The sequence below is a fragment of the Bos taurus genome, chromosome 15 (assembly GCF_002263795.3).
Source record: "Bos taurus isolate L1 Dominette 01449 registration number 42190680 breed Hereford chromosome 15, ARS-UCD2.0, whole genome shotgun sequence".
Taxonomy (NCBI): Eukaryota; Metazoa; Chordata; class Mammalia; order Artiodactyla; family Bovidae; genus Bos; species Bos taurus.
The window spans coordinates 34,882,323-34,898,909 of record NC_037342.1 but is presented as its reverse complement, the minus strand read 5'-3'; the positions used below and the strand labels follow the sequence as shown (position 1 = coordinate 34,898,909).

The 16,587-nt window shown below is 51.3% G+C and overlaps 1 protein-coding gene across 1 annotated transcript in view; it reads left to right on the top strand.

Moving 5' to 3' along the window:
- Positions 1 to 16,587, top strand: part of OTOG (otogelin) — an 87,952-nt gene that overhangs the window by 60,504 nt on the left and 10,861 nt on the right. Inside the window, exons 37-49 of the mRNA NM_001304328.2 lie at positions 658 to 826; positions 1,115 to 1,260; positions 1,851 to 1,940; positions 3,773 to 3,956; positions 6,421 to 6,641; positions 6,823 to 6,961; positions 8,632 to 8,826; positions 9,051 to 9,263; positions 9,822 to 9,926; positions 10,074 to 10,181; positions 11,071 to 11,172; positions 14,031 to 14,129; positions 15,236 to 15,276. Of these exons, the coding sequence (NP_001291257.2) occupies positions 658 to 826; positions 1,115 to 1,260; positions 1,851 to 1,940; positions 3,773 to 3,956; positions 6,421 to 6,641; positions 6,823 to 6,961; positions 8,632 to 8,826; positions 9,051 to 9,263; positions 9,822 to 9,926; positions 10,074 to 10,181; positions 11,071 to 11,172; positions 14,031 to 14,129; positions 15,236 to 15,276 (1,812 nt within the window). The remainder of the gene's footprint in view (positions 1 to 657; positions 827 to 1,114; positions 1,261 to 1,850; positions 1,941 to 3,772; positions 3,957 to 6,420; positions 6,642 to 6,822; positions 6,962 to 8,631; positions 8,827 to 9,050; positions 9,264 to 9,821; positions 9,927 to 10,073; positions 10,182 to 11,070; positions 11,173 to 14,030; positions 14,130 to 15,235; positions 15,277 to 16,587) is intronic.

Genomic DNA, 16,587 nt, shown 5'->3' with positions numbered 1-16,587 from the left:
TGGCCCCTGCCCCAGGCTCCTTGGGCCCCTGATGCCATAGCAGATCCCACATATCCCACCTGGAGTCCAGGGGCCTGTTGGATGGCTTGATGGGACAGCCAGTGTGACAGCATGGTGTGCTGGCGTGTGCGTAGCATGTTTATGTCTGTGTACCCACACGGGACTCTGTGTGAACTCGTTTGTGTTTACATGTACGGGACTCCATGTGAACACTCATCTATCTGCGTGTGTGCTCTTGTGCATGTAATGTATGTTGTTGCAAGATGGTATATGTCTGTGTGTTTGTAGGAAAAAAGATAAAGTGTGTATGCGTGCATGTTTTGGGTTTCTCTGAGTCTGAACTAGTGGTCCGCACACCTCTGTGCCTAGAGCTCTCTGCAGGGCCAGGCAGTTATGTAGACTCTCCGGCACTCAGTCCCTGACTCCAGTCTCACGCTCAGCCCAGCCCCAGGCCCTCGGTGGGGGCCGGTGTTGGGTGGGTGGAGGGAGGGTGAAGGCACCATTTCCTCATCGTTGTGCCTCAGGGTCCCCCACCCGCCAGAACCTGCAAGGGTAAGGATCTGTGCCCTCACGGCTGGGGGTGGGCCAGGACAGGGGACGTGAGCGGCAGCAGCCCCAAGGGGGTCACTCAAGCTGTTCCTCCACCCTCTGCCCCAGCCGATCGCCGAGCAGGACTGCGTCCGCCACATTTGCCTGCAGGGCGAGCTGATCCGTGTGAACCAGTCCCAGCACTGTCCCCAGGGCGCCGCACCCCCTCGCTGTGGGGTCCTGGGCCTCGCCGTGAGGGTGGGCGGCGACCGCTGCTGCCCCATCTGGGAGTGTGCCTGTGAGTCGTGGGGTCTGCTGGCACCTCCCGTGTCTCCCTCATACCCTTACCCTAGCCCGACCTCTGCCCCTCACCTGTGTACTCTTGGCTCTCGGGGTAACTTTGACATGAACCCACAGAAGGATCTCTGACCTGGCAGATTTCCTACCCCTGTGACCTTTGATCTCTGTGGGACCCTCCAGCCAGCCCCCTGGGCCTCTGGATCACCCTGGAAAAGGCCTAATGGTCCTGAGTGGTCTTGGCCCTGGGGGAGCATCTGTTTATTCTTCTTGTCTCTCCCCTCCCCAGGCCGGTGCTCAATTTTCCCTGATCTGAGCTTTGTCACCTTTGATGGGAGCCACGTGGCCCTGTTTAAAGAGGCCATCTACATCCTCAGCCAGAGACCGGAAGAAATGGTCACTGTCCATGTCCTCGACTGCAAAAGTGCCAACCTGGTGACTATCCCCTGCTTCCCTTCCTGCTGGGACCTCGGGACTTGACTAGGTTTGGAGGGGAGATTGAGCAGTGAGTTGGCTTTGTTGAGGGTTATCAGAGGCCCCTGCCCACAGCTCCTCTCAGGCAAGGGCCGGGTAGGTGTCTTAGGGAGCCAGCACTTGCGGAAGGAGTGAGTGGAGCGCCACCTCCTGGCCCTTCCTAGAGCCTGCACCATTCACTGCTCATCCTAGCAGCCCAGGCCCCTGCGAAAGGTACTGAAATGCCAGGAGCTGGCATGCCATCCCTAGGATGTGGTCTGTGGTCGAGGATGCTGGCTGCAGTGAACCACCTCCTGGGATGCTCCCACGAGCCAGGTGGAAGGAGACAGCTTTTTGGGGGGCTTGCAGGAGGTCAGGTGGAACCAGAGCACTCTGTGGGATTCTGTGCACCATCTGTACAGCTGCAGTGGGTGCTCTTAGCACATTGTAGGAGCGCTGGCTTGGAGGAATGGGGAGAGGCCTGGTTCCTCTGGTTCCTTCCTCTGGTTCCCAGGAGGAAGGAACCAGGAACACTGGCCTCCGGGTTGATGAGGGCTGGGTTCTCTCTGTAGGGGCACCTGAACTGGCCCCCGTTCTGTCTGGTGATGCTGACTGTGACTCACAAGACCCACGAGGTCACTATTGACCGCTTCAACCGCAAGGTGAGTGCGTCAGGGAGCCGGCCCACAGGTCAGGGCAGCAATCAGGCGAGGGGCAGGAGGGGCTTTGAAGCTTATTCATAACTTGGGGTAAAGGTGGGGAGGGACCCTGTAAAAAAGTAGTGCAAATTAGATATACTTGGAGGTGATTTTCATTAGGATGTTTGTGACCACTCTAATGTCAGGGGAGGAAGTGTGCCAGGAGGAATATTGTGACTGAAAAGAAGCTAAATGGCAAGAGACAGTAGCCTTAAATGATTGTGGTTAAAATATTGGATTGGCCAAAAAGTTCATTCAGGTTTTTCTGTAAGATGATGTGACGGAAAGACTCAAACGAACTTTTTGGCCAACCCAATATTTCACTTTTGCAATTTTTACAAAAATAGAAGGCCATGTGAACTCACTACTGGGGACTCTTCCAAGAAGGGGACTGTCTAAGCAAGGAGCCGTGAATTTAAGCTTGCATCGGCTTCCCATTAAGCCCACCTTTGTCAAGGAGGCCGGTGCCTGACCACAGCCCCCCTCTGTGTGGGGCACCTGCCCCAAGGACCTTGCCTTTGCTCCTCCCAGTGGGAGAGTGAGCTGGGCTTACTCCTTCTCAGGTCCCAGAGTCCCCGCTCTCCCCACCTCTTCCTGAGGTAAGACCTGCAGCCCTCTTACTAGAATCTGCTCATGAACACACTGCTTAGACTTCAGCATAATACTTGCTGGGTTTTGTCCCACATGCTTCAGGGTCGTGGAGCCCACGGCACTGTCTGTACAGCTCAGAAGGCTCGGGATAAGAGAGAGCCAGGGAATTGCCCAAGGTTAATGTTTTCTGACTGCTGGGCTGGGACTCCCTCTGTTCAGCACAGTAGTTTATGCACTGGATAATTTGCCAAGTGATTAATAAAACAGTGATACTTGGGTGAGAGGGTATAAAGTCATTATAAATATTTTAAAATCCTAATCTTTTCATCTCCCATTTCTACAGAGTAAAACTGAGAATCCATAATACATACAAATTTAACCTTGTCTGTATGTAGCAGGGGTTGTAGCTTTGAGTTTAAAGTGTTGCATATTTAACAAACATGCATTGAGCCCCCAATTTATGTCAGGCCTCAAGGCAGGTGCTGGGGATTCAAAGGTGAGTGACTAGACACAGTTTCTGCCTTTAAGAAGCTCACAGTCCACTGAAAGTCATGATGAAGAAACAAATCTGTCTTAAAGGCCAGCACAGATCTGGGAAGACCTCAGAGAAGGAATACCCAACCTAGGGGCTGGAGATTTAGGGAAAATCTCCCAGAATAAAAGGACTTCCCCCATGGCTCAGTGTTTGTAAAGAATCTGCCTGCCACGAAGGAGACATAGGAGATGCGGGTTTGATCCCTGGGTCAAGAAGATTCCCTGGAGGAGGAAATGGCAACCCACTCCAGTATTCTTGCCTGGGAAAAAAAATCCCATGAACAGAGGAGCCTGGCGGGCTACAGTCCATGGGACCACAAAGAGTCAGACACGACTGAGCAGCTAAACATATGAGCTTGTCCCAGAAGAAATGACCTGAGCAGAATCAGGAAAGAAGAGAGTGATCGGACGGGCTCAGGATTTGTGCGTATTTGGATGTATATAGAAATTGCCTGCCTCTGGCTATTTGCATTTGTTTCATTGTTTTGCGCTCATAAAAATGATTTCAGAATTTTTCTGTGCCGCCTTAGACTGTGTCTTGCCTGCATGTACCTGAAACAGAGCCTGTCACAGAGCAGATTTTTAATAACTGCTAGTTGGATAGATGGGTGGAGGGATGATTGAACAGGCAGACAAGCTGCACTCACGTTGAACACCCGCCTCCTTGCAAGGTGTCTGTGGACTCTCAGCCTGCGTGGCCCCCTGTGAGCTGGCACGGGTTCAGAATTGAGGATACAGGCCACATGTACGTGATCCGGACGCCGTCACACATCCAGATCCAGTGGCTCCACAGCTCGGGACTCATGATCCTGGAGGCCAGCAGAGCCAGCGAGGCCCAGGGCCGTGGCCTGTGTGGTGAGAGGGGACCCAGCTAGGGGAGGGAGATGACTCCTTGGTCCACCTCTGTCCCCAGACACCAGTTCCCCTGGAACAGGGAAAGCTGGGACAGAGTGCCGTGCTAGAGGTGGGACCAGTGGAGCCACTGGAGCAGAGACCTAATGTCTTGTGTCCTGGGGCTGAAGTTGCCAGCTGGGAGATGGTGCAGGGCTCTGGCCTCGGCCAGTTGTCACTTCAGCCGAGATGGTCTGTCAGCTTCCCTTGATAGCCTCCTAATACCAGATAATCCCCCCTGTCTGCGTATGCCTGGGCACTTCACAAAGCACTTCCACACTGATCTCACTTATTCCAGGTTATCCACACAATAGCCCTGAAGGATCTCCATTGAACTAAGGAAGAAAAGGGACTCAGAGAAGCTCAGTGGCTTGCCTAAGATCACACAGCAGAGCTGCCACAACACAGAACTAGTGCTCTTCAGACCATAGCATGATTACAGAGAGCTTTCCCTAAGAGTCTGGATGGATTTTGATAAGAAAAAAGGGTACAGGAGTCTGAGCGTGAGCTGCTGCTTCTTGCAGATACAGAAGGACCCCCATGAGACACTCCATGACAGACTGCCATGGTTATGATGGATGACACAGGAATACTTAAACACACATACTTGCATGCCCTCCACCCGTAAATCTGCACCCATTTTATTCATTCACACTCTGTCAAAATGCCTTCTACATATGCACTAACACGTGTCAGTCTGCACCCTGCTCATTCTCTCATTTGTGCACCACATATGTACCGAGTATCAGCCACTAGGGAGTAGGCAAAACAGGCAAAATGTGTCCTATGAAGCTTCCATTCCTACTGATATAACCATCTCTTCTTACACACATACACACACACACACACACACAGGCACACACAGGCACACACCACACACCTTTCCACCGCCATCAGCACCTCCTCTGCCATCCTTTCTCACCATTTCTTCCTTCCACTGTTTATGACTGGTGAAGGGTGCTGTGGTCAACCTCTGGTGGGTCAGCTACTCCCTATGATGCCTTTTTGACACCCCTCCATCACTCAATGCCAAGACACCAAAAATCTGACCATTAGGACTGTTGATAAAAATCTGAGGATTTTGTGTTAAATTATGCTTTATATTCATGAAATTAGTGGCTAGAGGTATCAGAGCAGAAGTCAGCTAATTTATCTCTATTTTATCCAAACTAACACTTGGTGTCTTGGGCACCTGCTAGACAACTTGGGGAAATATTGAGAGAGTGAGACTATAAAGGAAAATGAATCTTTGTACTCAGAAAGCAAGACAGACCTGCAAACTGAACCTGTCACACAAAATTGGGAAGGTCAGGGACCATGCATCTGAAGGGCGTGTGAAGGAAGGACTTAAGAGAACATGTTTCAGACAGAAGACAAGGGCGTGGAAGCGTGTGTTCGGAGCCTAGATTGTGAGAGATGAAGGCAATGGCACCCCACTCCAGTACTCTTGCCTGGAAAATCCCATGGACGGAGGAGCCTGATAGGCTGCAGTCCATGGGGTGGCTAAGAGTCGGACACAACTGAGCGACTTCACTTTTCACTTCACTTCACTTTAGAAGCTGTGTCAGATGAACTTGAGTCCCATCTCAGTGCCTTAACACAATAGAGGTTTATTTCTTGCACACGTAAATTCCTAAATGGAGATTCCTTCCATCCCGTGGCCCTGCCATTTTCAACGCAAGCTTCCAACTGCACAGTAGGGCAAAGAATTGGGCAAATTTTACGCATCCAGCCTGGAAGTGGCACTCATCACCTTCACTCACATTCCATTGGTGGGGGACTCATCACGTGGTCTCGATAGCCACAAGAGAGCCTGGGAGAAGTAGGCTAGCGGACCTTCCAGGAGGAAGAGGAGACAGGTGCTATAATTAGCTAGCAATCTCTACTAAAGCAGATTTTTTGGAGTAACTTTTAAATTTGATATAACGTTAAACTTAGAAGTTGCAAAACTAGTATAAGAAACTCTCATGTACTTTTTACCCAGATTTACCAAGTGTTCACATTCTGTCCATTTGCTTCTCTTTCGTTCTCTCTCCTTGTATCTGTGTGTGTGTGTATGTGTGTGTGTGTGTGTGTATACATGTGTATATGTAACTATTCATTTATATATGTATATATGCATTTTATCTATTCAGTTCTCTATGCATATGCTGTTTATATAAATGCATTTTTTCTGAACCATTTGAAAATGTTTGAGACAGGGATCCCTTTATCCCTATGTACTTTGATGTGTAGTTCCTAAACAAAGACAGTTTCTTCCACAGGGAGTTGCTTGGCTTCTCTGTGTCGTATTTCTCTCATCTATAAAACGGGGATAGCAGTAATACCAGCCTCAAAGAGTTATTGCGAGGAATGTTCAGTATGACAGCTGGGGAGCTGGGAGTGGTAGAGATTACTGTGGCCACAGGGGTAATTCTGCCCCTTTCAGGTATCTGTGATGGAGATGTGGCCAATGACCTCACCCTGAAGGATGGTTCTGTGGTGAGTGAGGCCGAAGACCCGGCTCCCTTTCTGGACAGCTGGCAGGTGCCCAGCTCTCTGACCTCAGTTGGCCAGACCCGCTTCCGTCCAGACAGCTGTGCCACGGCCGACTGCTCGCCCTGCCTTCGCATGGTGTCCAACCGCACGTTCAGTGCCTGCCACCGCTTTGTAGGTGTCACTGGGCTCCAGCAGGGGGGACCTCCTGGGCTGAGAACGGCAGCTCCTCTGCTCCTGTGTGCAGAAGGCAAACTCCCCAGAGGTGTTGTTCTTGGGATGGGTCGGGCTGGGAGGAGCTGAGCCCTGGCATGTGGGGGGCCAGAGTAGCAGCACCATCTGATGCATGGCCCAGGTCCCCCCGGAGTCGTTCTGTGACCTGTGGATCCGGGACACCAAATACGTGCAGCAGCCCTGTGTGGCACTGACCGTGTACGTGGCCATGTGCCACAAGTTCCACGTGTGCATCGAGTGGCGGCGCTCCGACCACTGCCGTGAGTTGTCGGGGAGGGAGAGGGGAGGGAGGCGGCGGAACCCCAGGGTCTCCTCCGTGCCTTCTGTTGCTCTCACCCCTCACCCTTGTTAGAGTGGGAGGAAGGCTCACAGGCCTGAGTCCGGGTCTGGGCTTTCCCAGGTTCAATTATTCATTCATTCACTCATGAATATCAATTAATACATTTACAAATATTTTCTAAATAAATCTATAAACTACTAACAAATTTAAAATTTTACCTTTATTATAATTTATATGAACACATCAAATAAATATTATTAGTTTATTATTTAGTTTCTTTGTTTCCTTGCCTCATCTGTTAAATGGGGGCAGTCCCTTGAGTATTGTTTTGAAGGTGACATGAGATAATGTGTACAAAGTGCTTCACACAGGCCCATCACGTGTTTCCATCTAGTAAACATTAGCCCTTCTCTCTTAGTTTTTGGTCGTCTTTCTCTTTCTATCTTTCCTCTCCTTCGTTGAGGTTGGATGTGAGAGCCATTCCTCCCCATCCCCCATCAGGTTTGCACTGGTCGGGTAGGTGGGGTGGACCAGCCTAGAGTAGTTTGGTTTGTAAATGTGAACACATCCAGAAAGGTTGGAGACAGCTCAAAGGAAGACCACATCTATAATATGACAGGCAAAAGATACAAAGACAAGCTTATCTAGGGTAGTGTTTTTCGGGGGCTTCCCAGGTGGCTCAGTAGTAAAGAATTTGCTTGCTAATGCTGGAGCTGCAGAATATGTGGGTTTGATCCCTGGGTTGGGGAGATCCCCTGGTGGAGGAAAGGGCAGTCCACTCCAGTATTCTTGCCTGGGAAATCCCATGGCCTTAGTGGGCTGCACAGCACACGAGGTCACAAAGAGTCAGACGCAACTGAGAGGCTGAGCATACACACACAGTGTTTTTCAGACTGTGAACTCCAAGTCAGTGGGCATGAGATCAGCACACCTACTGATTTGGGGGTTGGCATCAGCATTTAAAAATGGAATAGAATTAAAAAAAAAAAAAACCCAAAACCCTAGTCTGTACTACACCTAGAAAGGTTAAGTATTGAAGTATTGTTTTGTGAAAAAAGGTTTCTGTTATAATGCATCAGTGATTCTTAATCCCAGCTACCCTTTGAAATTACTCAGGGAACTTCAAAAAGTATTTATGCCTGGGCCCCACAGTGAGAAATGCTAATTCAATTGGTCTGGGGTGGGGGCCCAGCCATGATGTTGCCAAAGCTCCCTTTTGCAGTCAGGCTTAAGGACCACTGTTCATGTGCAAGTGTATATTGGAACACAGCGTAAGATCTAGTTTTTATAGTCAAGGAAGTTTGGAAGCACTGATCTACAGCAAGATGTTGGCAAGTGTTTTCTGTAAAGGGCTAGCTAGTAAATAGTTGAGGCTTTTAATTGTCTCTGTCACAATTACTCAACTCTCTTATAGTACAGAAGCAGCCAGATACAACAGTAAGTGCGTGGGCATGCCTGTGTTTCAATAAAACTTTATTTGCAAAACCAGGCAGAGGCTGGATTTGGGCTGTGGGCTGTGCTTTGCTGGCTCCTGATGTAGAGGAAGGCGGCAATGCACTAAACCATTTTGAATTAATACTCTCTGCTGAGGCACAGATGAGCCCCCTGCTCACCCTCCTGGGCCTGGTGCCTGCTGCTGTGCCCCTGCAGCCTTCCTGTGCTCCAGCGATTCTACATACCAGGCATGTGTGTCAGCCTGTGAGCCTGCTAAGACATGCCAGGATGGGATGCTGGGCCCGCTGGACCCAGAGCAGTGCCAGGTGCTGGGCGAGGGCTGCGTCTGCTCCGAGGGCACCATCTTGCACCGGCGCCACTCGGGGCTCTGCATCCCCGAGGAGAAGTGCGGTAAGTCCCTCCCCTCCCCCGGCAGAGGGAGTCTGCCCTAGAGTCTGCCCTGGAGTCTGGTAGACCCCAGAGTCTCCTTTGCCCTCCTATGCCCATGGCTGAGCCCCCCTGCATCCCTCCAGGTCTGCTCTGGGGTGGTCAGTTTCCCAGGGAGGGTCTGGCCTGGGACAGTCTGGGTCTCCCCACCCTCCTCAGTCCCTGGCACCTCGCCATGCCCACTGCAGCCTGCACAGACAGCACGGGCATGCCGCGGGCCCTGGGGGAGACTTGGAACAGCTCCCTCAGTGGCTGCTGCCAGCACCAGTGCCAAGCTCCAGATACAATCGTCCCGGTGGACCTGGGCTGCCCAGGTCCCCGCCCTGAAAGTTGCCCACGCTTCGGGGAGGTGGCCCTGCTGCAGCCCACCGAGGACCCCTGCTGCCTGGGGACGGTTTGCGGTGAGTCCCACCCTTAGACCTCCATTGTTAGATGGTTAAAAGACTGCAGCTCTGCTCCTTGACCTTGATGGATAGGATAAGGCCTCGAGAAATTGTGGGGGTGTGTTGGGGAGAGTGGAGGACCATGGGGGTGGGGGGAGCTGTGCCCTCTGAGTCAGTGTGGGACAGGACTTAATGATGTGCGCTTGGAGCCAGGCACCTTGGTGGATGCTTCCTCTACTGCCTTGCAGCCTTGTGGCCCCAGCAGATCATTTAACATGAGGTCCATTCTCCTGTAACATGAGGCTGATAATAGTACCCACTTTCTGGGTTGTTATGAGAATTATAGAAGTTGATACTGATCTAGTAGAACTACAACGGGCACATGGCCCGCTGGATGAATGTTAACTCTGATGGCTCTTCTGTCTCAGTCCTGAACCCTATGTGATCCTCAGAAGCCTTCTCCAAGAACCTGGGTCCTGGGGGAAGTGCTGGGGCCAGGTGTCCAGGGGCTGGGCAGTGCTGGAGGCTGGGGGGAGTCCCGGCCTCCAGGTGACAGGCCCTGTGGCCCCCGGGCAGTGTGTAACCAGACTCTGTGTGAGGGCCTTGCCCCCACCTGCAGCCCCGGCCACCGGCTCCTCACCCACTTCCAGGAGGACTCCTGCTGCCCCAGCTACAGCTGTGGTGAGAGGCCTATCACCCAGGGGTGGGGAGCATGGCTAGCTCTGGGAATGACTGGGTTCTGGCTGGAAATGAAAGCAGGGCTAGGGTGGGGGCCCAGGCATGGCCACGCAGGGTCTGCTGCCAACCCCGAAATTCTGTTTCCCCCAGAGTGTGACCCGGACCTGTGCGAGGCAGTGCAGGTCCCCAGCTGCCGCCAGGACCAGATCCTGATCACAGGCCGCCTGGGGGACTCATGTTGCATCTCCTACCTCTGTGGTGGGTGGACGTGCCCTCCGATGGCAGCAGGCCCGCCCGGATCACCGCCACCGCCTCTCTCACCCCTGCTTCCCTGGGTGGCTGGGAGGCAAGGGTGGGGATCTTCGGGTGGAAGGGGCACAGGGAGAAGGGTGAGACCCCTGTCCAGGAAGAAGTGTAGGAGGAAACCACCACTGCTTCAAGCCGTACATTACTGAGCACAGGAAGATGGGTGCTTTTTCAGTAAAATAACTTAGGTGGAGGTGAGGGAGAACCCCTCGGCTCTGACTGCAGGACGGGTTGTGTGGGACTGTGGCACGCTGCAAGCGTTACCAAGCCAATCTTGGGTCTGCTCACCTGCCCGCAGCAAAGCCCACTTACTGACTCCACGTTGTGGTGAAGGAAAGTGCAGCCTTTATTGCAGGCACCAGGCAAGGAGAAACAGTTAGCTGCTCAGTTGTGTCTGACTCTTGGCGATCCCATGAAGTGTAGCCCACCAGGCTTCTCTGTCCACGGGATTTCCCAGTCAAGAATACTGGAGTGGGTTGCCCTTTCCTTCTCCAGGGGATCTTCCCGACCCAGGGATCGAACTCCAGGTCTTCCACATTGCAGGCAGATTCTTTACCATCTGAGCCATCAGGGAAGCCTGTAAGGAGAACAGGCAGTTAATGCTCAAACTCGAATTCCTTGCTTGGGGCCTGCAATAACCACAGCACTTTCCTTCACCACAACTGGGTGTCAGTACATTGGCTTTACCGCGGCAGGCGAGCAGACCGTTTGGTTTGGTAACACTATGAGTCTGGCTCCTGTCACACCTGTGGTTTAGGTGCTTCCCACAACCACCTGCTCTAGACCACCCTTCCCAGTATGGGGACTGCCTGTGACAGGGGTGGCCCGTCTCTCCCCTCAGCCTGTGGAGACTGTCCGGACCCCATCCCCGAGTGTCAGGAAGGGGAGGCGCTCACTGTGGACAGGAACACCACGGAGCTCTGCTGTCCTCTGTACCAGTGCGGTGAGTCCTGCAAGACGTGGGGGCCAGGGCCAGAAGGGGCTCTGGGGACCGTCACAAACTCCTCACTCTGGGATCCATGGGCATTCAACAGGGGGCAGCAAGGAGCCCCCACATGTGGGCTCTGGAGAAGCCATGGAAGGAGGCCCCACCTGAAGAAGCTGGGCTGAATGGCGAGGGTCTGGGCTGTCACATAGATGGCTCTGAGGCTTCCTAAAGGAGGTCCCTGTCCTCCATGGAGGCCCCCAAGAGCCTGCGTTGAGGCACAAATGCTTAGGCCACTCCCACCCACCCAGCCTGGATCCACAGTCCTCATTCTGTGACTGACCCAGGCCCCTGCCTCAGGGTCTCTACCACTGTTACCATAGTCCCTACACAAGGTTGCATTCTGAAGCCTCTGAAGCCCTGTTATTCTGCAATGATAAATCAAAGTGGGCCCTTTCTGATATTTTTACAAGACATAGCACCTGTATGTATATAGGATGTACCGTAACGTATTACTGTATAACATATTACTGTATACAATTACAGTAACATATTACTGTATACGATACCTAATAAGCATAGTCATAATACAGCCAGCATCATCGACTTTAAGCAAATCTATTGGATGAACATTAACAAAAGGGTTAAATTTAAATATGGCTTAATTTACAAAAATTACTTTCCACACCAACTGTAGGAGAAATGTGAGGTGGACCTCACTGGCACAGAGCATTGTAGGGGAGGGGTCTCTTCCAGGATACCCCAAGGGCAGCCCCAGTGGGATCAATTTCTAGATCCACCTTTGAAGCAATGCAGGTTCCCATGGAGGAGAGTTCCCCAAAAGGCCCAGCTGTACCTGACCAAGCAGCTGCACCCGGGGGCTCAGAGGCTGCTTGTCACAAAGTGTTTATAGAGCGCATCTGAGCAGAGGGTCAGCATCTTTCCTCTCCTCTGTCCTCTTCAGCCTCTATCCTCATCTCTCCTTCTCAGTTCCCTCTCGTGTTTCTCAGGAAGGACTCAAGTAATGTGGAGTGAGTACAATGGTATGGAGTCAGTCACTGTGTTGGGTGCCAATCACTTAGTAGCCGTGTGGCCTGGGGCAATGTACGACTTCTCTGAGCCAAGGTTTCTCATTTGTAAAATGCGGATAATAGCATGTGCCTCAAGGGGCTATTGTGAAGTTTAGAGATAATATACATGAAGTGTGTGCTATGTACATACTACCTTGGTATAATGGTGCCCGGCATACAGTGCGTGCTGTCGCTTTAGCCATTTCTGACTCTTTGCAACCCTGTGGACTATATGGCCCACCAGCCTCCTCTGTCCATTCTCCAGGCAAGAATACTGGAGTAGCTTGCCATGCCCTCCTCCAGGGGACCTTCCCGACCCAGGGATGGAACCCGTGTCTCTTCTGTCTCCTGCACTGGCTGGCGCGTTCTGTACCACTAGCGCCCTCAATAAACAGAGGCCACTGATATTACCTTGTCCCAGTCTTCACTACACTTTTCTTGCAAAAGTGCTTAGTCTTGTAGAAAGCACTGAATCCAAGTAAAGACAAGAAAACGAAAACGCAATTTTCCTACCTCCCAGGTATCCCATTGTCAATATCCTCCAATTTAGTACATATTCTTCCAGATATTTTCCATGCCTTTATACAATATAAATGTGTTTTACCAAATTGAGTTTATACCACACATGCTCTTTTTAAGCCAGATTTTCAGTGAATGACCTTTACTTTTCTTGCTAATACATTTTCAAGTCCTATCACACCCCATCTATGATTTGCCTGGTCTGTCCAATCCAGGATCCCAGCCAGACCCACACATTAGCATTATGTCTCTTAAGTGTCTTTGAATCTAGTAAGCGTCCTTTCTTCCACGCGATGCTAAACTGTAGAGTTTGGGTTATGGTCCAGCATAAGTCCCACCTTCTGGATTTACCTGGCCGCCGCTGCTTCTTGGGACTGTTTACATGCTCCTCTGTCTTCTGTGCTTCCATAAACTGGAAATTAGAACCAAGACTTCGTGGATTCAGGCTAAAAATCTACACTATTCTTGAGCTTCGTCACACCAGGAGGTACATACTCTGTGGTTGCTGGCCCTGGATTAGGGTGACCTGTCCATCTTACATTTACAAATTTCCTCTTTCAAACAGAAAGTAACCTATCACTTAGACATTATACAAATGTCCTTCTCACCTTTCGCCTGTTAGGTTTTTGAAAATTGATTAATAATTCTTACCTGTGCCAATATTTTTTTTATTAGATAAAATAAGTTTTACAGTCTTTCACCTTCAGCATTGTCCCTGGCACCTTCCCTCCCCACCAGAAAGTTGTGTCCAGCGATTCCCTCCTCCTTGTCTTGGTCTCTCAATGAGTGGCTGGGGAATCCTAAACTAAGAGGGGACCTGCTGAAGAGCAGGATGAGGGGAAGTGTGAGCCCTGGAGTGTGTGTAGCATCTGCTGAAGCAGAGCAGACTGGGGCCGAGATGCTACCAGAGGAGGAAGTCTCCACAGCATGGGAGGAGCTGTGTTCTTAGAGAGGAACTGTCCATCAGGAGAGCGTCCCTTGGTCCTTGACTACCCTCAGAGCACTAGTCTCAAGGTGACACAGAATCGCAAGAGGGAGGCCCAGCTGAAAGAGTTGAAGGTTCTGACATTGTCATGTTGCTAATACCTCCTGGAGCAGAGCTAGTGTCCTGACATAGATCTATGGGGAGACTTCAGGAGCCCATGCTTCTCCCCTGAACTCCAGAAGGTGCCTGAGGACACTGAGGGGGTGTGCCAGGAGGCACCCCCTCCTTAGCCAATGTGTTTCTGAGGACTGCAGCTCCAAGCCCTCTGTGTCTGATGCGTCCCCTCCTCCCCTCCTGTGCAGTGTGTGAGAGCTTCCGCTGCGCCCACGTGCAGTGTGGCATGGGCACGGCCCTGGTGGAGGTGTGGAGCCCAGAGCGCTGCTGCCCCTACAAGTCCTGTGGTAAGTCCCTGCACAGAGACACCCCCTCCCCAAAGGAGGAGACCCAGGGCCCCGGGAGGGAGGCAGGAGCGGGGCCGCCACTGTCCACCTGGCTCAGGTTCTCCTCCTCCAGAGCCACCAGAGGGAAGCCTTCAAATGGCCTTCCTCCTGGCTTCATCCGCTCCCTGAGTGCTGGACATTTTTTTGTCTCCCCAGAATAAAAGAAGAAAATAAGCAACTTCCCTGTTGCAAAAAGGAAATTTTCCACCTAAAAAAAAGTCTTTATTGCAACCATCAGATAGTAATCATGATTTCAAATTCACCTGAAGTCCTTTTGGGAAGCAGGTGGGGAGCGGCAGTGATCAGTAATGAATACCAGCGAACTTTACATAAAAATGGTTTTCCTGCACTCTGAGATACACTGCTGGTTTTCAAAAGAGTTCAAAAACTCTGTTTTGCATCCGGGTATTTTGCTTGCTTTTTCCAGGCCTCACTAAAATGTAAACTTCATGAAGATAGGGATTTCAGTTTGTCTTATCCACAGATTTGTCCCCAAAGCACAGAAAAATCTCAGCATATAGGTGCTTAAAACTATTTGCTGCATGAGGGGGTGACTCCAAAGCATGTTTCACAGCCACTGTGACCCTGACTTCCCTCTGAAGCCAGAGCTGGTGGAGCCCTTATGTCACAGGCAGCGGTGCCTCCAAAATCAGCTCCTTCGCAGCTTAGAACTGGACCTTCTCACAGGCAAAGGTTCAGGGTAGAGCTCAGCTTGCTGAGTATATACTTTGGGAAATGCAAGTGATCAGAAATTCCACCCTGCCATATTCCTTCTTGGAGAGGCCCCACTCTGCTCTGCTCAGTGGGTTCTAGAGCACTGGGAGAGATGAAGCCCAGATGATGGAAGGGAACCTGGGGTTGACCCATCCACCCGCTTATCCTCCCTGCACATTCAATTATGGACCCATCACACCCCACCTGCCCAACCTGGGGAGCTGCAGCCCCCATGTGGGGATGGAGGGAAGCTAGAAGGGAGACTGCACTTATGATGAGGAATCTGGGAGGCCCAGGGGGCTCCCGCCTGGACATCTCTGGTGAGGTGGGTCCTGGCCCCTCCTGTTTTTCAGAATGTGACTGTGACACCATCCCAGTGCCCCGGTGCCATCTGGTATGAAGACCCTGCCCCTCCCCACTCCCCCTGGTCTTCCTCCCACCTTTTCTTTCCTCCCTTTCCTTCTCCACTCCTTTCATCTGGTCGATGAGCCTTGAACGGCAAGTCAGCATTCTTGTATCAAGTTCTGCTCTCTGGGCATAGTACCCTTGCTTGTAAAGTGGGTCTGATCATAGTTCAGAGTTGTGGTGAGGATTCAGTACTACAAGGAAGACATTGATGGTGGTGGTGGTGGTGGGGATGATGGTGGGGATGGCGGAGATGATGGTGATACTCATGACAGTAGCTGATGTTTCAGTTCAGTCGCTCAGTCATGTCTGACTCTTTGCGACCCCATGGACTGCAGGACGCCAGGCTTCCCTTTCCATCACCAACTCCTGCAGCTTACTCAAATTCATGTCCATCGAGTCACTGACACCATCCAACCCTCTCATCCTCTGTCATCCCCTTCTCCTCCCACCTTCAATCTTTCCCAGCATCAGAGTCTTTTCTAGTGAGTCAGTTCTTTGCATCACGGTGGCCAAAGTATTATAGCTTCAGCTCCAGCATCAGTCCTTCCAGTGAATATTCAGGACTGACTTCCTTTAGGATAGACTGGTTGGATCTCCTTGCAGTCCAAGGGACTCTCAAGAGCCTTCTCCAACACCATAGTTCAAGAGTATCCATTCTTCGGCACTCAGCTTTCTTTATAGTCCAACTCTCACATCCATACATGACTACTGGGAAAACCATAGCTTTGACTAGACTTTATATACATTATCGTATTAATTCTCATGATAACCCAAACGAGGTGGACTCTGTGATTATCTCGGTACAAAAAAGGAAACTAAGGTTAATGCAATGTAGCTAGTAAATCTCAGAGCCAGGATTGAAACCCAGGAAATCTGACTTCAGAAAACATGCCCTTAACTATCAGGCTGCATGGCCACTGAGAAAAGTTGAAAATACTTTAAGAAATGGAAAGTTGTGTTTAAAGTTATGTTGTTTACATGATTTTCTGGATCATAAGTATTCCCTCCCTCCCACCCAGCCCTCATGTCTTCTCATGTTTTCCCCCATCCCAGCCTCTTCTCCTTTTAACTGGGTTAGGAGGAAGGAAAGTGTATGAGCAGAGCAGGGCTCTGGGCCACCAGCCATGCAGGGGCCCCGCTGATATGGCCAGTGGGTGCTCAGGATAACAGGAGAGGCCCGAGGCCCAGAAGAGGACACTGGGGAGCAACTCCTCAGCAGGGAGGAGCACCCAGGCATCCTTATAAGAGGATGACTGAACTCACAGGGTGCCAAGGGCCCCCCTGGCCAACAGGCCTG